Here is a 22,581-nt window from a genome sequence, read left to right as displayed (position 1 = left end):
TAATATATTTGCCCAATGAATATCCGTTTATCATCTCCGTTTATCATCTGCCTTTCTTCTTGGTGTAGCAATTTTAATGGCTAGTAGTGTATTAATTAACTACTTCGACAATGCTATGGATTTCTAAAATCATTTCCTGAATGAAGTTCATTTTGATTCTCCCCACCCCCAACCCCCACCCCTCTCCAATGTAAGACTTGCCCTATGCATCTTCTTAACACTAACTATACCAGCCCAGTGACTAGCAAGACAGACATACATACATTATCAAAGGGAGAGCCATGTGTGAACTGACATTTGTCACATACCAGCTGTTACGTGGAGACTGTTCTGCCCTCATCATTGATGTGACTACCACCAAGTTATCAGTCATGATGAACGGACACAGACAGGGGGTGTTCTCTGGCAACACACAACATCCTGTTGCAGAGTGTGCTCTACACCTTGACAGTCATGGCCTCAGTGCCTGTTTCACCGCATGTGCCATTCGGATTTTCACCCAAAAGCGGTTTCTTAGAATTATGCAGATGGGAACTGGTGTTACAACATGTCCTTGGTTCTCACCAATCACTTGGTCTTAACTGATGTTAATTTTTCCGTCTCAGCATTTCTTCTCAGTAACTATTTGTTTCTTCATGTCCCTTTACTCTTCTATATATTCTATTTTCTGACTTGTCTATTTTTCTCTGCCTCTCCACTTCTACCACATACTGTGTCCTTAGCTTTCCACTTTTATTAACTATTGCACAATGCCTTGTTAATAATCTGCGTTTTGCTCATTATCCTATCTTCTACCTTGAAGCCCTCAGGTTTTCAAATCTCGTGCAATGCAGACCTCGGCAATCAGTCTTTCTTTCTCATGCTGTCCGGTAAATCTCCCATAATCTGGGGTTCTGGATGACTTTACCAAACTCTCCCAATTTCCTAACCATTGACAGTCCATTTTCTTCATCCCTCTAACTTGTTTTTCAAACCTGGTGCCAGAAGAAGGAGTCACAGATACCGAAAGCTTGCAAGTTTCCTTAACCTTCATATATGTGTGTTCTCCTGCCACTAGTTGGTGATTAGATTTTTTATCTATCCATTGACATTATATTTTCAAAAATTGAAAATCAATTATTTTCATAGAAAATATTTGGGACTGTCTAGAGATTGAACCGCAGGCTTTTGACACTGGCTGCGCTAGCAAGTCACACGCAATATATGCAGTATTTGATATACATGCCAAATACAGCTTGAATTTGATCTTCTTGTCTTCTTAATTGCAAAGTAATTTGCTACTTACATTATAGTCAGTAGGTGTAAAAATCTAAATGACCGTATCTGTTTATCAGTGATTAAAATAAGAAAAAGAAAGAATTTAAACGGAGACAAAGACATTATAGGACTGTGTTTTTAGAAACAGTTGTAATGTTTGGGTAAGCAGAGATATGAGAGAAGTCACTTGCACAAGGGGTGTTCAATAAGTAATGAAATACATTTTTTTGTTTCAGCCAATTTCAGTTGAGGAAGTGCAGAATTTGTTGTTTGATGTCGCAGAATATTTCCATTTCAGTCCTTATAGTTTCATGAAGTTCCGATAGGTACAGTGCTATACATAGTCTTCAAAATGGGATCTTTAATAGTAGTCCATTCCAGGCAGAGAGCTGTCATTGAGTTTCTTTGGGCAGAGAACCAGAGCATCACAGATATTCAAATGTGGTTGCAAAATGTCTATGGAGACCTGACAGTGAACAAAGCACAGCGAATAATTAGGCGAGGCACCTGTCATCATCACAACGAGGTTATACGAACCTGTCCAATCTCCTGTGTGTCAGCTCGCTACACACATTTGTGACTTGCAACGCTGGAAAGTGCAGATGATTGGTGGGTCCCAATCAAACATTTTGCTACTCAACTGGATGTCTCCATTGACAGTGCTGACACACTCATCCACCAGTTGGGGCACTCAAAGGTATATGCTCACTGGGTTCCTCACCGCCTAACATAAGACCACAAATAGCAACAAAGGACCATCTGTGCAGAGCTGCGTGTGCATTACAAGGCTGATGGAGACAATTTTTGTGGAAAATCGTCGCAGACAATGAAACATGGGTTCATTACTTTGAACTGGAAGCAAAATGGTAATTCAAGGAGTGGCACTACACCAAATCTTCCTCTGAGGAAAAAGTTCAAGCCCCACCCTCAACTGGTAAAGTCGATAGTGATGGTCTTCTGGGACCCTGAAGAGGTTATTCTTTTTCGATGTCCTCCCATGTGGTGCAGCGATCGACTCTGAAGTGTGTTGTGCTACTCTTAGGAATTGAAGAAACAACTTCAGTTTGTTTGTCACCACAAAACTGAAAATGAACTTCTCATTCTCCAGGATAATGCAAGGTCTGTGCACCTGAGAGGAGCTCACAAAACTTGATTGGACTTTTCTTCATCATCCACCCTACAGCCTGGATCTTGTACCTTCCGACTTCCGTCCATTTGGCCCAGTAATGGATGAAGGATGCACTCTACAGGAAGCAGTACATGGGTGATGGGGAGCTTATTGATGCAGAAAGACATTGGCTCTGCTCTCGACCAGTAGTATGGTACCGTGCGGGCATACAGGCCCTCCCAGTAAGATGGCATAAAACTGTCACATTGCACCGAGATTACGTTGGAAAATAGGGTTTTGTAGCCAAAAAAGTGGAGAATACTGTGGTGTATTTGAATCCGGAATAAAGCCAAACAGCTTAAAAAAATGTTGCATTACTTATTGAATACCACTTGCAATTTTTATGATTAAATGTACCTTGTGTTTTTAAAAATCTCACATTTTTGTATATGAGTACTCCCCAGCAACCTACGTACTTCAGATTTTCATTAAGATTATTTTGTTGTCCCTCTAATGAATATTGTTGTTGTTCTGTGAAAAACTGAAGTCAACTTGAAAAATAATCATTCTTAATACATGGGAGTAATCTGTTGAAATAAAAAGGAATCACAATGACACTGGACAGACAATTTCTGACCCTTGGTAGTGTTCTGAAAAGGAGAGGGAGGGATTACAAATGTGTCTCTGACAGACAATTAGAGAATGTATGTATAGCATTCATCCAAAGCCCATGAAAGTCCAGGCAGACATCAAGCTGATAATCAAGTTCCTCCCACACTCGGCACAGCATGTCCCCATCAATGAGTTCGAAAGCATCGTTCATGTGAGCTCGCAGTTCTGGCACGTTTCTTGGTAGAGGAGGTTTAAACACTGATTCTGTCACATAACCCCACAGAAAGAAATCGCATGGGGTTAAGTCGGGAGAGCGTGGAGGCCATGACATGAATTGCTGATCATGATCTCCACCACAACCGATCCATCGGTTTTCCAATCTCCTGTTTAAGAAATGCCGAACATCATGATGGAAGTGCGGTGGAGCACCATCCTGTTGAAAGATGAAGTCAGCGCTGTCGGTCTCCAGTTGTGACATGAGCCAATTTTCCAGCATGTCCAGATACACGTGTCCTTCTCAGATAGTACTACAGAAGCCACAGTGTCTGTAAAGTATCCTGAAAGAATTCATGTTTACATATTCAAAAGTAAATGATGCCAGAGAATTGAACATGCTACCCCAGTTTATATGTGACATTCTGCACCAAACTGACAAAGACACAACTTCTAATTTATGTTCTCAGCTGAACCCACATTTCACATACCGTATTTACTCGAATCTAAGCCGCACTTTTTTTCCGGTTTTTGTAATCCAAAAAACCGCCTGCGGCTTAGAATCGAGTGCAAAGCAAGCGGAAGTTCTGAAAAATGTTGATAGGTGCCGCCACAACTAACTTCTGCCGTCGAATATATGTAGCGCTACACAGGCATCCTTTGTAGGCACAAAGATAAATACTGGCGCCAAAACCTCTGCATCAGTAAATAAAATAAAAAAAATAAAAAAATTGGAAGACGAGCATTTTTCTCCGGCCGAGTTTCGACCACTGCATTTTCATACATTATCCAACGAAGTAAATACAAATTCCTTATTGTTCATCTTCGAATTTCAATGTACTACGAAAATCCGACTGGTAATACTGGGATTTTTGTCAATATGGCCAACTCTACGTTCTGAATTTTTTCCTACCTGTGAGAAGAGATGGTTGCTAATAGGAACCTGATGAAATGTGAATCACATGCAGTATTCTCTTCACCACAAGAATAATATGAATATAAACATTTTGCCATGTATTCTTTCGTGTTTGCTTCTATCTCATTTAAATCCTGTCTGCCAAATAAACTACGAAACTAGAGTGAGACAACAGCAAACGCGGAAGAATATACGTATCGTGTCATGTTTATATTCGTATTACTCTTATGCCTAATAGTGATACAGTCAGAAATGAAGCACGGCAACTGACTAGATTTTTAAATCTAAGATGACTAATTTTTGTGCAGAATTTGATGTACTAAAGAAGCGGCCGCAAAGATTTTCAAACGGAGAAAAATTTTCGCCAAACTCTCGTTCAGAACATGTTCTATCATATGCAGTCTATTATTTGGTTCTTGTTGATCATTATCAAAGAAAGCAGCAGTGTAAGTAACAACAAATAGCAGTCTCTTGCCATTGTTTCGGTAATGCGACGATTCCTCTCTTTTTTTAATTGTAGGCGGCGGTAGCGCGCACAAAAGCAAGCCATGCCGCGAGCAGCGACATGCCGTAAACACGCACTATCAGAATGCAACATTTTCAGCTTAGAGTGACTGATGTAAACACCTATAACATAGAAAACGGCACTTATCGGATCAAAGCAAAATAAGCAATCGATTCAAACCAGACGAAGCACGTGAAAAAGGAAGGGTATCCGTATAAATACGGACGGAGCGCCTGACGCATAGCAATGGCTACCTGGTAAAGCTTAACTGCTAAGCTTTCGACTCGAACCAAACTACTGTAGCTGTATCGTCATTCATTCGACCTAAATTGTGTCTCATATTACAATGGACCAACTTTGTTTCGATTTGGAGGTGCGGCCTAAAACTTTTCTCTCCCCATGAATTTCGAGTCTCAAATTTCAGGTGCGGCTTAGATTTGGGAATTTTTTTTTCCCTTATTTCGAGTCTCATATTTCAGGTGCGGCTTAGATTCGAGTGCGGCTTAGATTCGAGTAAATACGGTATCTGTTAGTAAATAGGCACATTGTACAGATTTAATGAACTAAGCAGTTTCACACTGCCTGTGAAACATACACAAGATGATACTTTGTCAGAAAATCTGCCCTGTATGAAGACTGCTTAAAGATGGCGAGCATGTTTTACATCAGAATACTGCAGAGTTTTTGACACCATCTGATGCAATGTCTGAGAAGCAGCAACAACTTTTGATGTAACTTTATGTGCAAGCTTAATGTTGTATGATGCAGAAAAGACTATCATGGATCATCAGACATGGCCATACTTTGGCTCTGTGCTGTTTTGCATCTCATATGTATCTGAAGAAGAGTAGTCTGATATCACATCCCTTCCTGTAAATATCCCACTTACCCTGTGTACAGGGTTATTACAAATGATTGAAGCTATTTCACAGCTCTGCAATAACTTTATTATTTGAGATATTTTCACAATGCTTTGCACACACATACAAAAACTCAAAAAGTTTTTTTAGGCATTCACAAATGTTCGATATGTGCCCCTTTAGTGATTCGGCAGACATCAAGCTGATAATCAAGTTCCTCCCACACTCGGCACAGCATGTCCCCATCAATGAGTTCGAAAGCATCGTTGATGTGAGCTCGCAGTTCTGGCACGTTTCTTGGTAGAGGAGGTTTAAACACTGATTCTGTCACATAACCCCACAGAAAGAAATCGCATGGGGTTAAGTCGGGAGAGCGTGGAGGCCATGACATGAATTGCTGATCATGATCTCCACCACAACCGATCCATTGGTTTTCCAATCTCCTGTTTAAGAAATGCCGAACATCATGATGGAAGTGCTGTCGAGCACCATCCTGTTGAAAGATGAAGTCAGCACTGTCGGTCTCCAGTTGTGACATGAGCCAATTTTCCAGCATGTCCAGATACAAGTGTCCTGTAACATTTTTTTCGCAGAAGAAAAAGGGGCCATAAACTTTAAACTGTGAGGATGCACAAAACACGTTAACTTTTGGTGAATTGTGAATTTGCTGCACGAATGCGTGAGTATTCTCTACCGCCCAGATTCGCACATTGTGTCTGTTCACTTCACCATTAAGAAAAAATGTTGCTTCATCACTGAAAACAAGTTTCGCATTGAACGCATCCTCTTCCATGAGCTGTTGCAACCGCGCCAAAAATTCAAAGCGTTTGGCTTTGACATCGGGTGTCAGGGCTTGTAGCAATTGTAAACGGTAAGGCTTCTGCTTTAGCCTTTTCCGTAAGATTTTCCAAACCGTCGGCTGTGGTACGTTTAGCTCCCTGCTTGCTTTATTCGTCGACTTCCGCGGGCTACGCATGAAACTTGCCCACACGCATTCAACCATTTCTTCGCTCACTGCAGGCCGACCCGTTGATTTCCCCTTACAGAGGCATCCAGAAGCTTTAAACTGTGCATACCATCGCCGAATGGAGTTAGCAGTTGGTGGATCTTTGTTGAACTTCGTCTTGAAGTGTCGTTGCACTGTTATGACTGACTGATGTGAGTGCATTTCAGGCACGACATACGCTTTCTCGGCTCCTGTCGCCATTTTGTCTCACTGCGCTCTCGAGCACTCTGGTGGCAGGAACCTGCAGTGCGGCTTCAGCCGAACAAAACTTCATGAGTTTTTCTATGTATCTGTAGTGTGACGTGACCATATGTCAATGAATGGAGCTACAGTGAATTTATGAAATCGCTTCAATCATTTGTAATAGCCCTGTATATGAAATAATCCACTATAAGCAATGTGTTGATTACATTGTATATTACATTGTGTGCCAGTTGATTACATTGTATATTACATTGTGTGCCATTGCCTTTGTTACAGGCACTCAACTGGTTACTACGCACTGTAACTCAACCCACAAGTTTGCACGATCTGCTCTGGTGGTTTGTAGCAGCCCTGACACCAGTTCCAACAGACATGGAGATTGATATGGAGGATGAGGCCATTCGTCTTGATAAGAGAGATGAAACGGTATTGCTTTGATCAACTTAGTTCCTGCTCCTTTGATTCAGAAAATAATAAAATCAGACATTATAAACGCAGTTAGTTGCGGAATTAATGTGTTTTTGCCCTTTGTACAGGACCTCCGGGGAGTGTGCGAGCATCCTTTGAGTGACATCAGCATTGCAGGTGAAGCTGTCCATCCTTTGCCATCTACTTTTCATACACTTCTGCAAACAATCGCAGATCTCATGCTGCTGTTGCCGATGGGTTCAGCATTACAACAGATGGCTGTGCGATGCTGGGGACTGCGCTTTACTCCAGCGGATCACATGTTTTTGCACAGGTATTTCAACATTTCCTTTCCTTTATTACACTGTTAATGATAATAAAACTTGAAATTAAAAATATACACACAGTTGATATAAAAGCAACATCTGAGTCTAAATTTACACACCATAATAAAAAATAGGGTAGGAGATAGATAATAGTTACATCCTGTTATAGTTTGAAAACCATATAATGATACTCTCCAACTAGGTATTTGATAGTGGAAAAAAGATATTAATTACTTCAGGATTGAATAAGACCACTTACTGGAAATCAGAAGCATTTTGGGGCCCTTACTTTTTCTTGTGTATATCAATGACCTTTCATCAGTAACATTACCAGATGCCAAGTTTGTTTTGTTTGCCGATGATACAAACATTGCAATAAATAGCAAATCAAGTGTAGTCTTAGAAAGATCAGCCAATAAAATATTTGTGGACATTAATCACTGGTTCCTAGCCAATTCTTTGTCACTAAACTTTGAAAAAACACACTAAATGCAGTTCAGTACTTGTAAGGGGTGTCCCAAGAGTATATGTCTAACATATGATGACAAGAAGATAGAAGAAGTGGACAGTGTTAAATTCTTGGGATTACAGCTTGATAATAAATTCAACTGGGAGGAGCACACCACAGAAATGCTGAAGCGTCTTAACAAATCTCTGTTTGCAATGCGAATTTTGTCAGACATAGGGGATATAAAAATGAAAAAGTTGGCATACTATGCTTACTTTCATTCCATAATGTCATATGAGATTATTTTTTGGGGTAATTCATCAAGCCAAGCTAAAGTTTTCCGGGCACAAAAACGTGCAGTAAGAGTTATATGTGGTGTGGACTCAAGAACATCCTGCAGAAGCCTGTTTAGGGAACTAGGGATACTAACTACTGCTTCCCAATATATTTATTCCTTAATGAAATTTGTCATTAAAAATATATCACTTTTTCAAACCAACAGCTCAATTCATGGAATCAATACCAGAAATAAGAATAATCTTCACAAGGATTTAAAGTCACTTAGTCTTGTACAAAAAGGTGTGCATTATTCAGGAACACACATTTTCAGTAACTTGCCAGCAGCCATAAAAAGCTTAACAACCAATGAAATTCAGTTTAAGAGAAGCCTAAAGGATTTATTGGTGGCCAACTCCTTCTACTCCATTGATGAATTTCTTAGTAAAACCAACTGATTTGTATATAAGTACAACATAACTTCTGCACAATTTCAGTGCAGTAATGTGTTCATTGAAAATTTGTGTGTGTGTGTGTGTGTGTGTGTGTGTGTGTGTGTATAAGTTTAATCTAACTTCTGCACCATTTCAGTGCAGTAATGTGTTCATTGTAAATAAGTATTACAGTAGTTGTATTACATGTTTATTACCTTATAAATAAATAAAGAACTTTTTTATTTTAAATTCAGTGCATTAGTATTTGTAAAATGACTCTTAGTGTTCATTAAAAAATGACAATCATTCCACTTGGGACCTGTGGAATGGTACCTTAGCTACTTGTTTTAGTTGTAAATATTTGTCGTGTATTGTTGTTTTTCTGACATGTTCCACATCCTGGAGGACCTCCTCACTACGGATCAATTGGAATGAACGTAAGGAAAAAAAATAGAGTTGTCAATAGGCACACACAAAAGAAATAAAATTGCTAGCTTCCACAGTTATCCTTTTACGAGCTAGTGTCAAATACACAAACACACACACACACACACACACACACACACACACACACATACACACGCCCGTGCCCTTACATGGTGCTGGATAAAGTAACAGTGCCACACATGTTCAGCGGCATGTGAACTGGTCGTGGTGGGGGTAGTGTCAGGTGCGGTGGATAAAGGGAGAGGGAAGCGGGAGGCAGGGAGAGAGACTGGTGGTGGGTGGTTAGCAGCTTGGAGGGAACGGGCCAGTTTGGCAGATAAGAATGAGATGCACGGTTGGTACAACTGTAGCAGCCATTGGGAAGTGTCACATGCTGAAGGCAATGTGGGGATGTGAATAGTGTGAGGATAACAGGAAGGAGGCAGGGGAAACAGTTGGGTGAAGGATGCGGGGACAGTGGGTTACTTGGGATTCACCCACTGTCCCCACACTCTCCACTCAACAGTTTCCCTTTCCTTTCTCCATCCTGTCATCTACCCAATTCACATCCACACATTGCCTTCAGTGTGAGCTGCTTCCTACAGCTGCTACAGTCATGCCAACCCATATACATGTCACCCTCCGTCCCACATTCCTAGCTGCAAACTGGCCGCCTTTTTTCTAGCTGCTAGCCACTCAACCCTTGTCCATCTCCCTGCCTCTCTCTACCCACCACACCAAACACTACATCCTCCACAAGCAGTTCTTACTTACTTATTTACTCACTTACTTACTCCTCAGCTCTAAAGCCCTTGAAGGGCTTTGGCCTGCATCACAATATCCTGCCATTCTTTCTGGTCCATGGTTTTCCATCTCCATCCTCTGACACCCAACTTTTTCATGTCTTCTTCAATTTCATCCATCCATCTCTTTCTGGGACATACTTTCTGTTGTCTGTCTCCAGCATTGTCAGCAAAAATCCTCTTATATGTTCTGTCTTCCTCCATTCTGACCCTGTGTCCTGCCTACCACAGCCTTTTGATGGTGGTGACAATCTTAATTTCTTCAACAAGTTGTTCTGATTCTGCATTCGTATGGATGCGCCAACCTTTTTGGTCATATATGGGGCCATATATCTTACGCAGAGCCTTTCTCTCGCAAGTGCTAATGATCCTTTTCCTCATTTGCAGTCATGATGCACATCTTGGTACCATACATAACAACTGGTCTTATAATTGTTTTGTAAATGAGGATTTTAGATTTCTGTGATAGAAGCAAGCTCCTAAGCATGGCTACTGTGGCAAAGTAGGAAGGGAGGAAGGTTTATCTGTTTAGCAAGAGTAATAGAAGGCAGATTTCAGACTACCTAACAGATCAAAACGAAAATTTCTGTTCCGACACTGACAATGTTGAGTGTTTATGGAAAAAGTTCAAGGCAACCGTTAAATGCGTTTTAGACAGGTACGTGCCGAGCAAAACTGTGAGGGACGGGAAAAACCCACCGTGGTACAACAACAAAGTTAGGAAACTACTGCGAAAGCAAAGAGAGCTTCACTCCAAGTTTAAACGCAGCCAAAACCTCTCAGACAAACAGAAGCTAAACGATGTCAAAGTTAGCGTAAGGAGGGCTATGCGTGAAGCGTTCAGTGAATTCGAAAGTAAAATACTAGGTACCGACTTGACAGAAAATCCTAGGAAGTTCTGGTCTTACGTTAAATCAGTAAGTGGCTCGAAACATCATGTCCAGACACTCTGGGATGATGATGGCATTGAAACAGAGGATGACAAGCGTAAAGCTGAAATACTAAACACCTTTTTCCAAAGCTGTTTCACAGAGGAAGACCGCACTGCAGTTCCTTCTCTAAATCCTCGCACCAACGAAAAAATGGCTGACATTGAAATAAGTGTCCAAGGAATAGAAAAGCAACTGGAATCACTCAACAGAGGAAAGTCCACTGGACCTGACGGGATACCAATTCGATTCTACACAGAGTACGCGAAAGAACTTGCCCCCCTTCTAACAGCCGTGTACCGCAAGTCTCTAGAGGAACAGAAGGTTCCAAATGATTGGAAAAGAGCACAGGTAGTCCCAGTCTTCAAGAAGGGTCGTCGAGCAGATGCGCAAAACTATAGACCTATCTCTCTGACGTCGATCTGTTGTAGAATTTTAGAACATGTCTTTTGCTCGAGTATCATGTCGTTTTTGGAAACTCAGAATGTACTATGTAGGAATCAACATGGATTCCGGAAACAGCGATCGTGTGAAACCCAACTCGCATTATTTGTTCATGAAACCCAGAAAATATTAGATACAGGCTCCCAGGTAGATGCCATTTTCCTTGACTTCCGGAAGGCGTTCGATACAGTTCCGCACTGTCGTCTGATAAACAAAGTAAGAGCCTACGGAATATCAGACCAGCTGTGTGGCTGGATTGAAGAGTTTTTAGCAAACAGAACACAGCATGTTGTTCTCAATGGAGAGACATCTACAGACGTTAAAGTAACCTCTGGCGTGCCACAGGGGAGTGTTATGGGACCATTGCTTTTCACAATATATATAAATGACCTAGTAGATAGTGTCGGAAGTTCCATGCGGCTTTTCGCGGATGATGCTGTAGTATACAGAGAAGTTGCAGCATTAGAAAATTGTAGCGAAATGCAGGAAGATCTGCAGCGGATAGGCACTTGGTGCAGGGAGTGGCAACTGACCCTTAACATAGACAAATGTAATGTATTGCGAATACATAGAAAGAAGGATCCTTTATTGTATGATTATATGATAGCGGAACAAACACTGGTAGCAGTTACTTCTGTAAAATATCTGGGAGTATGCGTGCGGAACGATTTGAAGTGGAATGATCATATAAAATTAATTGTTGGTAAGGCGGGTACCAGGTTGAGATTCATTGGGAGAGTCCTTAGAAAATGTAGTCCATCAACAAAGGAGGTGGCTTACAAAACACTCGTTCGACCTATACTTGAGTATTGCTCATCAGTGTGGGATCCGTACCAGATCGGGTTGACGGAGGAGATAGAGAAGATCCAAAGAAGAGCGGCGCGTTTCGTCACAGGGTTATTTGGTAACCGTGATAGCGTTACGGAGATGTTTAACAAACTCAAGTGGCAGACTCTGCAAGAGAGGCGCTCTGCATCGCGGTGTAGCTTGCTCGCCAGGTTTCGAGAGGGTGCGTTTCTGGATGAGGTATCGAATATATTGCTTCCCCCTACTTATACCTCCCGAGGAGATCACGAATGTAAAATTAGAGAGATTAGAGCGCGCACAGAGGCTTTCAGACAGTCGTTCTTCCCGCGAACCATACGCGACTGGAACAGGAAAGGGAGATAATGACAGTGGCACGTAAAGTGCCCTCTGCCACACACCGTTGGGTTGCTTGCGGAGTATAAATGTAGATGTAGATGTAGCATCTGTTGCCTGCTGCTATTCTAGCTTTCACCTTGCTGCTGATGTCATTTGTCCCTGTAAAGTCGGTCCAAAGTATTTAAAGTCTCTCTCCCTTTCAAACTCATTGTCAGCTGTTCTAAGATTTGGTAGGTTTCATTGGTCAGTCATTGCAGTATATTTGGTCTTTTCAACATTGACTATCAGGCTAAGTTTCCTTGTACCTCTTCTTAGTTGTTGATAGGCACTGGCCGACACAGCAGTGTTTTGTGTGAATAATGCCACATCGTCTTTGAAGGCTAGATACTGCAGTGATTGGTTTAAAGATGGTTCCTCCTCTGTTTAACTCTGTCTGACTTATGACTTTTTCTAGGCAGAAGCTGAATAGCAGTGAGAAGGTGTTGTTACCATGTCTCAGTCCCTTCTTCACTTCCACTTCTCTGGAGATTTCACCCTATAGTATTACTTTATAGCGGGTTTCACAGAGGGTTATCATAGTAACCTTAATGAGCTTATCTCTTATCCTTTTTTTGTTTGCTGGGTTGTCATCAGAATGTCTCTCTGGCTTATTCATTATTAACATTCGCAACAATTGCTTTTTACAGGGGAATATTGTTAATCTCCCATCCAACCATTTTGGGGTGGGGGTTGCCCCTTACAGCTCACTGGGTAGCTGACTCCATTTTCAGAAGAGCATCCTTAGCCTTTGTAGATCCCTCTACTGACTGCAGGGCAGCAGTTGATGGTTGGGGGCTCCTCTGCCTTTCTTCCAAGCCATTGGACTCCATACCAGCTCGTTTTGGTCCACTTCATGTATTTTATTTCCCTGGTACCCTCCATATCTGGAGAATGTTCCCTTATCCACCATCTGGGGAGGCACCCGATGGGGAACCAGCAACCCCACATGGGACCATAAGCAGTTCATCTGCTGCAAAATAGCAGTGGCACTGTTCTATCGGCACCATGTATGGGTGTAGGCATTTATAAGTGTTTGTGTGAGTGTGTGTGTATTTGTATATTTCACTCTACCTTGTCAAAGGATAACTCTGAAAGCTCGCAAGATTTCTTTCTTTTGTATGTACCTCTCAACAAATACGTGCTTCTGCTTTTTGGTGAGTGGTCTCCTTTAATCCTGAAGTATGTACAATGTACAAAAACTTTCCTACAACTAAAGATATTAGTTACTATTATTAGGGTTGCTGCTGTTAAGGTGGCCAGATTAAATGGTGTAGAATCAACTACCTGGGCCTGGACTTACTACAGTAGTGTTACATTTTTGTAGCTGGACCAAGGTGATTTATATTTTCTGCTAATGTATTGGATCACTCTGACAGAATAATGGGATAGCTCTTAATCTAGGAAATGATTAGTTTCTTTCTTCATTTCTGTCATAACAATAATTGTTGTTGTGTTAATGTTGTGGAAAGAAATCACCAATAAGGAAGTGCATGAATATGTTTAATGTTTACTTTAAGACTGACATTTGAATCACTGCCTTTCTTTGTCATTTGTTGCCATGTTATTATCTATCAGATATGTGGAACGAATGATTATAGTATTTGACATCTGTGTAAAGCAGATTTTAGGTACTTTGAAACTTTAGATTGTAATCTTGTGCTCTAATTTGATTTTTCCAATATTTGTCTTACCTTTCCATGAATTGCTGCATTGTTTACATCAGGATAAATTTAAAAAGAACAGTTTTGTGTTATACATTATTTATAAACACTATGCCCAGTGTTCAACTGATTCTTGAGCCTGCCCAACTGTTTCACTGTAGAAATATTTACCTCTGTTTATTACAGGAGCCATGTGTTCAGCAATATCAGCAAAATTCTTTCCCGTTCGGAAGAAGAACAAGATGAACTGAGTATGAGCATGCATGAGAGTCACCAGTCGACATATTCACAGGTATCAGTTGTTAGGAACTGTACAGAGACAAAGGAATGAAGCAAACTTCTGTCACATATGCACATACATAACTTAAGGTATTTTCAAAATACATGAAACAACACAACATGAAGCAATGTGTACACTAAAAGTGCCTTGGCAGTGTTGTGATGTGTGGCTTCATGACAGGATTGGGCCATGGGTGGCTTTTGTCATGTGTGATTTACTTCTGCTATGTCATACACAATGTGATTACCTCATATATCAATAAGGTATGTACAGATGTTCTGTACTCTGTGGATCAGGCCACCTAACATGGCTTGCAGTAATGCCTCCCATTGCTGAACAGATGTCCTTTAGAAGTCAGCAATTGTTTGTGTTTTTTTTTTTTAGTAACAATCTCAACACTGGGCCATAGTATATGTTGATCTTGCTCATACTGCCATCAAATGTTTCCTCACACTGAAATTTTCTTCACAGCTGTGAAATGACACTGTAGACAACATCCAGCCACCAACCACATACATTGACTGTGGCAAACCTTTAAAAAATAAATAGATAAATAACAGATATCCAGTTGTTGCTTGTACTTAGCAACTAGGCCAACCATATATGGTTAGTCATTATCATCCATCAGGTGGAAACCATGCACCCCAAAAATATGTACACGCCACTGCAAATTGCCATTCATGTAGACAGTAACCATCCCAGTGCCCCTAGAAAACTCAGTAGCTGATGTGGTCATAACATGAAGCCATCCCGGATAAGAACACCGGCACTGGCACATCAAAAAGCAAAAAGAGGAAGGATAATTAGAGTCTAATGTCTCACTGACAATGAGGTCATTAGAGATTGGGGGACAATCTCAAATTAGGGAAAATGTGAAGGGAATTAGTCGTGCCCTTTCAATACAACCATCTTAGAATCTGCCTCAAGCAGTTTAGGGAATTCACAGAAAACCATTGTTCTTGTGAATGCAAGTAGTATGCTAACCAAGTGCCACCTTGGTCAGTACTGCCATATCAGTCGTTTTACATAATATGGTAAGTTTGCAAATCTCCCAGTGTCAAACCAGAGTAACAGAGAAGCTTACCTGAGAACAGGACTGTGTCCCACTGTTTATGGGCCCACTTGCAGTTACAAAGCAACATAGTGCCTTTGTGTGAAGGAAATGTGTACGGTAAAGCCTCTTAAAGTTGACAGTATGCAGTCTGACAGCATATAATGGACCTTGCCTGTACAACAATATAATGTCTTCTCTCCACTTGAAATTATCTTCACAGCTGTGAAATAACATTACAGGTAACATTTAACACCCTACCTCTTTTTTACTGACTGTTGACAATATCTAATCTGCAAATGATCTGGCCATCTGCAATGTCATCTCTGTTTGTTTGTCTTGCCATTCTGCTTCCCTAGAACTGGGATAAGATGTGCTACACACTCAAAACATGTAGGACATAGTACTGTATTCGTGATCACAGAATGTTGCAGGAACACTAATGGTCTCATACTGATGTACTGCATGTATCACATGTATCTGTACTGTCCTATTACAGTTTAGTCTCTACAGTGTTACCATGATGTAACAGATTTTCATGAATCTCAAAGTTTCCTTAACTTATGGGTGTGGTTGCTTTATGATCAGCTCTTTCAGATGGTACTCTCATTCCTTTTCCTCACTGACAGTAGATCATAAGTTGAAAATAATTTAGAGTAAGGTAACAATTCACTAGATAGGAGAGGTGCTGAGTCATTGAAAGGCACGTAAACAAAACTGAAAATTTTGCTAGCTTTGAGAATAATTTGTTTTGAGATAGAGTAAACATACATGAACAAAAATATTCATACACACATACCTGTATGGCTACATTGTACCAGCTGAATACAATGTCTTGGAACTGCAGTTCTGCAGCTCAACTCGGCAGTATGTCGGATGGAGTGGATAAGGGGAGAAAGAAGTTGGAGAGCGGGAAGGAGGGTTGGAGGAGGGTGACTGGCGGCTAGGAGATAGTAGCAGGAGCACAGGATATGCATGTGGGAGAGAGAGGCAGCAGGTGCTCAGGATAGGAGTGCAACAAGGGCACCAGCTGTAGTAGTTTAGACATGCAGCTTTGTGAAGCAGTCATTGAAATCAAGCACTCATACCCAGTTGTGTGTTCCACCTTTGTGTGGTGAACTTTGCTCTTGGCCAAAATTTGTTGGTGGTCATTCCTTCACGGGTACAGCTGATTGATGGTCATGCCCACATAGTTTTACCAGACATAACTGCTTTCCCAGGTGGTCCTTCCTATGTTCCTATGATGGAATAGGACAAGCCTGTGGCAGACCGGAGCAGTATGCACTGGGTGGCTGTTTTGAGTAGGTCTCACACCTGAGTCTTACAGGAGGATGACTCGCCCACATGTCACAGTCATTGTTCATTGCGTGAACACACTGGTGCCAGTGTCCATGTCACATTGCTATCCCGTTCATTTGCTGCCTTCCTCCCAGGCATCAGTCACCCTTCCTCCAGTATCTCCCTCTCCCCAGCTCCTTCTTCCCATCACACACTCCACCTGACTCAACACCTCACCCCAGACAAGCTGCAGGACTGCAGTCACAGCAGAATGTATTCAGCCACCACAGTGTAACTGTACAGGTTTCTGTACACATATTCTAATTCGAAAAAGGGTTTGGCAGAAAGCTCACAAAGTTTTCAGTCTCGTTTATGTGCCTTTTGATGACTCAGTGCCTCTACTGTTCAGTGAGTTGTTACCTTGACTCCTACAGTATTTGAATTCAACCAAAACTTTCCAGAATCATATTTACACCATAAGTTATCACAATTTGTATCTATTTATTTTATCATGAGTTCTGTTGATTCCAATAGCAGTGGAGTTGGTAGGGTATGGAAGGAGTAAGTGTACAAGAAAACTATATACCCACAAGCAAATTTATGTTAAGAAGATCTCTAATTGATTAAAACTATTTTTACACTAGATATTCTTTCCATTTTCTCTTGAATTTGTGTGCGAACAGCTAGATTTTTTGTGTATTTTGGTAGAGCATTGGAAACTTTCATACTTGACTAATTTATACATTTTTGTGCAAGGCTGAAGCCTGTTTAGTTTCTGTGCAAATCCTGTTTTGATTTCATATTGTGGCCAATACATTCATCTCTGTTTTTCAAAGGAGAGCAATATTGCCAGTTTTCTGCTCACAATCTTCTATCATGATTTCAGATTACAAGCTGTGTTGAAACATTGAAGGACTTGACTCCTAATATAGAAATCAAAGCATCAAGTCGACAAGCAATGGTTGGAAGCTTGACAGATAGTTCAACTGAAACATTTTGGGAATCGGGTGATGAAGACAGGTGAGTCACAAAAGATATCCCAGGTATCTTCTTTAATAACAGTAGTTTTCTTTTATTGCTTTTTTGTAAACAAGCAAACAAATGTAGAATAGCATACTGTAATATAGCTTGCAGGAGGTATTACTGTATTGAAGAGGTATTGAAAACTGTAGATTTCGTTTAAAAATAATCATGTCTAAAATGAAACATCAGTCAAATAAGTTATAGAAAACTTACATTTACCAGGTCAGTCACCTTTCTTTTGTGTGCCCCCCCCCCTTGTTTCCTCTCCAACTGTTACTCTACCCTCAAAACATTTCTCTCTTTTTCCACTCACCGCTCTATGATTTTCTAGCTTTCTTTCTCTGAAGTTTTGCATTGGCTATCCAGCTGCAGTTCCTCATTTCCTCTTCTCATAGATATTCTCTTGCCTATTTTTTGGGTTTTTGGGTGGTTGGAGGGAGGAAAGTTTTAGTTGGTGACCTTAGTACACATTGTCCACTCTGTTTATGCAAACATACCTGTTACGTTACCCGATGGCATTTTCACATATAATTCTTCCAGCTTCTTTCAGTCATCTTTGTTCCAGTATTACTCTTCTCTAAATCTTGCTTAATTCTAAACACATTAGTCTCTGAATAGTGTGGGGTTTACCAAACAACATGTGTGGATGAATGAATGAATCAATGAGTTTTATGTTGCAACCGAGCAAGGTGGCGCAGTGGTTAGCACACTGGACCCACATTTGGGAGGGTGATGGTTCAAACCTGCGTCTGGCCATCCTGGTTTAGGTTTTCCTTGATTTCGCTAAATTGGTTCAGGCAAATGCCAGGATGGTTCCTTTGAAAGGGCACAGCTGACTTCTTTCCCCATCCTTCAATAATCCGATGGGACTGATGACCTTGCTGTTTGGTTCCCTCCCCCAAACAAACAAACACCAATGCAGAAAAATCTATATATTTATTAAGCAAAGGATTGTGCTTCGATTGATATCTAGGCTTGCAATAATATTATGAAAAGAATAGATTGCTGCTTACCATGAAGATGACATGTTGAGCTGCAGACAGACACAACAAAAGGACAGTTACACATTTGTCTTTTGGCCAAAGCTCTCTGTAGAAAAGAAAGCACATTCACATAAGCAAGCACACCTCTCGCATACAAGACTGCTGTCTCCAGCCGTGAATGCAACTGTCATGTTGACCAAAAGCAGCAATCCACAATGGGGTGGGGAAGAGGGAGGGATAGCAGGGTATGGGCGTGGGGAGAGAAGAGTACTATCTGGCAAAGTGTTTAGGGACTAGATAGCGGTAGGACAAGGCTGCAGTGTCGAAATGCTGTTGGTGTGGGAGGTGGGGGGGGGGGGGGTGGGGGGGAGGTGAAATGGGTAGTGGAAAAGAAGAGAGACAGAGAAGGGAAAAAGGGCTGGTGAGTGTTGGCACAATGAGGGTGAGGGGACGTGAAGTGGGAAGAGGTGTAGGGCAGGGGCGAGTGGAAGGGAGGGGGGCAGAAACTGTTAGGTGGAGGGGAGGGATTGGGTTGATGCTGGGGTAATTTCATAACATCTGATTCCTCCTCCCCATCACCAGCTTTTATAAGCTATGCAGATGAATGTTATCCTTACAATACATTCTCCATTCCCGTAATTGTCCTGGCCTCAACCTATGGTAACCTACTCTCCCCACTCCCTCCATCCGACAGTTTCTGCACCCTCTGGCTCACACCTCCTCCCAATTCATGTCCCCTCACCCTTTTTGTATGCCACTCTCTACCAGTGCACCCACCGGTCTTTTTCCCCTTCTTTGCCCAGCTCCTTTTCTGCTCCTCATCCCCTCCCTCTTCTGTCCTCCATAGTCTATTGACGTTGCCCCTGGCAGCCTTGTCTGACACAATCTAGTCCCTATGCACTCCACCAGAGAGCACTTTACTCCCCCCCCCTCCCCCATACTCTCCTATCCCTCCCCCTGCTCCATCCTACCACTTGACCACTTGAAGTGCATATTCAAATAAAATGGTTACAACAAAGGAGAAATTGCTAGAGCTTTCAAGTGCCGCCGATGACATACACCTCTTGAATTGGTGGAAAAGGCCAAGCCAGCTGAATTCCTTCTATACTGTGGCGTAACTACTAATGAGATAGGGCAGGGGCTGAAGAGCCATGGACTGGGACCAGTGTTCCAGTCCGCCTCCAAGACAAGTGATGTGTTACGTCCTGTTAAAAACAACAGGTCTTTGAATTCCTGGTATGTGTGATGTCCCCTGTGAATGTGGTAGTATTTATGTGGGTCAGACCATTTGCACTATTGCTGGGCGTTGTGTAGAGCGCTCACGTCATACCAAACAAAGGGAACTTGAGAAGTTGGCCAGAAAATGGGCGCAATACAATTTGAAGAAATAAGAGCTTTGGCTCAGACAACATCATACTGGGATTCTGTTGTCAACGAAGCAACCAAAACTAGAATAAACAACAATAATTTTTAGAGAGGCCAGGGGTACACACTTAGTAGGGCATGGGGGTGGGCTTTGGACTTGGACAGTGATTGAAAGCAAAAGCATAGGCTTGATGCTTGCAGGGATGCAGGAGTGGTAGTTTCAAACGTGAGGCCCGCAGCTCACGCCATGTGATATCACTGGTGTCGTGGTGGGACAGAGCCACTAGGAGCTGCCTAACTTGTCTTCCATGCGTATGCCACTCTGGCCTTCCCTGGAAGGTCCCAAAGAGCTGCCATTACATCTGTATAAGCAGTACACCTTGCTAACCCTGGCAGTCAGTGATTCCAACTCCTAATGATGATGGTGAAGATGACTGTTGAAAGCTCAAGTGTTTTATTTGAAATGATGTGGCTTGTAAACCAAGAAGATTTTATTGAATATCCTAGAAATATTTTTAGATATGAGAGGCAGTTATGTGCATCATGTTTTGCTTCATCATATTTTTAGATATAAGAGGCAGTTATGTGCACCATTTTTTGCCTCATCATTTGAATCTTCTATACACACCATATCCTCAATATAGTCATTTTTGCTTAACATTTTGCTGTCAAGATTAATATTTATAATATTTCTTGTGTTTGAACTTGGTTTTACAATGCATGTTCCATGACAATTTCATCATGGTCGTCAAAAATTCTTGCGAATTTTTTACTGTTTGCCCATTAAAAACAGAATATTGTATTTGTTTATTTCTGTTTGTGTGTTTGTATTAACAGTATTTTTCTCATTTGATCCATTATAACACATACTGATTGGTTTGCACAGTTTTTTACCAAATATTTGCATTTATTACTGCTTATTATAGACCTTATTTCATTTTTCTGTGGACATGATTGATTTAAAGGTTTGTTTTTGTTTTCCAGTCCATTTACTTTGATTGTGAAGAAAACTTTAAATTGGATTTTGGACCCAAATTGATTGTTGTTCATGCACTATGGCACTGTTCTTGCATTTGAAGATCTATTTTTGTATAATACTTCATGCCAGTTACTCGTGAGAGTTGTTTTATTTTGAGAAGAAGAATTTAAGACTCTTGTTTACTTATTTCCTTTCCAAGTTTTTCCATATTACTACACAACACACTGATAACTAATTAAAGGCTATAAATATGTTAATTAAACTTCATTATTTCGTCCACCTTATTTCCACAAAGTTTACTTTTCCCCCGTTATTCATGATTTCTGAACACTTTGAGCCTACTTTGTTGCAGACACCAGATTTGATCTGTTGGTAGCAATGTGCTCACCATGTAGTTCATTATCACACTGTATGTTCTGCAGCTTGAAAATGACACACTTAATTTTTTAAAACATGTATGTCCTCTAATAACACAGTAATAATTTGGTCATTACAGTCCTCTCCCGTAAGTTTTGTAACATCATCTTTGCTACATTTTGTACAGAACCATATCTTACATTCTCGGTTCTCATTTACACAGTTATATGATTCATAGTTTTACATTTAATGCACATTATACCTTTGTATGTTAGCTTCTTGCAGTGGCAGAGATCTGAGTGCAACATATTATTTGATTCGTCACAAGATGATGAAGTTGATGTACATTTGAAAATGATATCATGGTTACTGTGTCCATTATTTTCAGTTGCATGTGAGTGGTTATAAGTATTGTGAGGGTAATTTTTCTTGAAGTAAGAACTGCTGCAGAAGACAGTGAAACTCCGTGACAAATTTTGAATACAGTGTGTTATTGAGAACTGTGTGGACAGTTTGTTGTCAGATGATTATTATATCTTAGTAATTAAAAGTTAATTGTATGTTACCGACTATTCCTAAAAATATTTGCACAGCAGGAGCAGTAAATAAATATGAAGTTTCATTTTTCCACAATAATACCATTTATTGTGTGTCATATAACATGGAAAGACAATGCAGTGGTGGGGCGGGGAAGTACTGAGAGCATCCACTTAATCACCAGATAATTTTCTTTATTTATTCTTCTATGGTACAATGTACATTACGTGGATGTCATCAGAAGTTCACGCAATGGTTCTTATTACTGCAACACACATTATTTTTTTACAGCTTTGAAGTTCTTGTAATTAATCCTAATTATTGTTACATATTAAATCTTCATCGATATTACATGTTCAAGGATATTAAATGGGAAATCTATAGATATTTTAAATATTCATTTACAGTGTTGGAACAGCTATTTAATAAATACTTTTAAGCCTTTGGCTGAAGCTGCTAGGATCATTTCGATCTTTAATTTGCTCTGGCAGACTGTTGTACAGTTTTAGTCAATGATGTAACACAGTATATTGTGTTTTAGTCTTTTTTCCTGTTTTGATGTAAATAGTGACTTGATCTGGTTCCACACTCACGTATGACCTGTATGTGGCATTAAATTTGTAAAGAGCAATATGAAGAGGATAGGTTGCCACTTACCAATTAGAGGAGGCATTGATGGGCAGACAGACACATAGTATTTTTTTCAATGT

General features: G+C 40.8%; 1 protein-coding gene across 1 annotated transcript in view; it reads left to right on the top strand.

Annotated features, from left to right (window-relative positions):
* Window positions 1-22,581, top strand: part of LOC126188561 (E3 ubiquitin-protein ligase MYCBP2-like) — a gene marked incomplete at its 5' end in the record, with an annotated part of 354,851 nt that overhangs the window by 191,408 nt on the left and 140,862 nt on the right. The window contains 4 exons of the mRNA XM_049930160.1: window positions 6,958-7,107; window positions 7,218-7,423; window positions 14,205-14,310; window positions 17,514-17,647. Of these exons, the coding sequence (XP_049786117.1) occupies window positions 6,958-7,107; window positions 7,218-7,423; window positions 14,205-14,310; window positions 17,514-17,647 (596 nt within the window). The remainder of the gene's footprint in view (window positions 1-6,957; window positions 7,108-7,217; window positions 7,424-14,204; window positions 14,311-17,513; window positions 17,648-22,581) is intronic.

This window comes from Schistocerca cancellata, chromosome 5 (genome assembly GCF_023864275.1).
Source record: "Schistocerca cancellata isolate TAMUIC-IGC-003103 chromosome 5, iqSchCanc2.1, whole genome shotgun sequence".
Taxonomy (NCBI): domain Eukaryota; kingdom Metazoa; phylum Arthropoda; class Insecta; order Orthoptera; family Acrididae; genus Schistocerca; species Schistocerca cancellata.
Note: the sequence above shows the minus strand (reverse complement) of the source record. Positions and strands in the feature narration are given on the sequence as shown.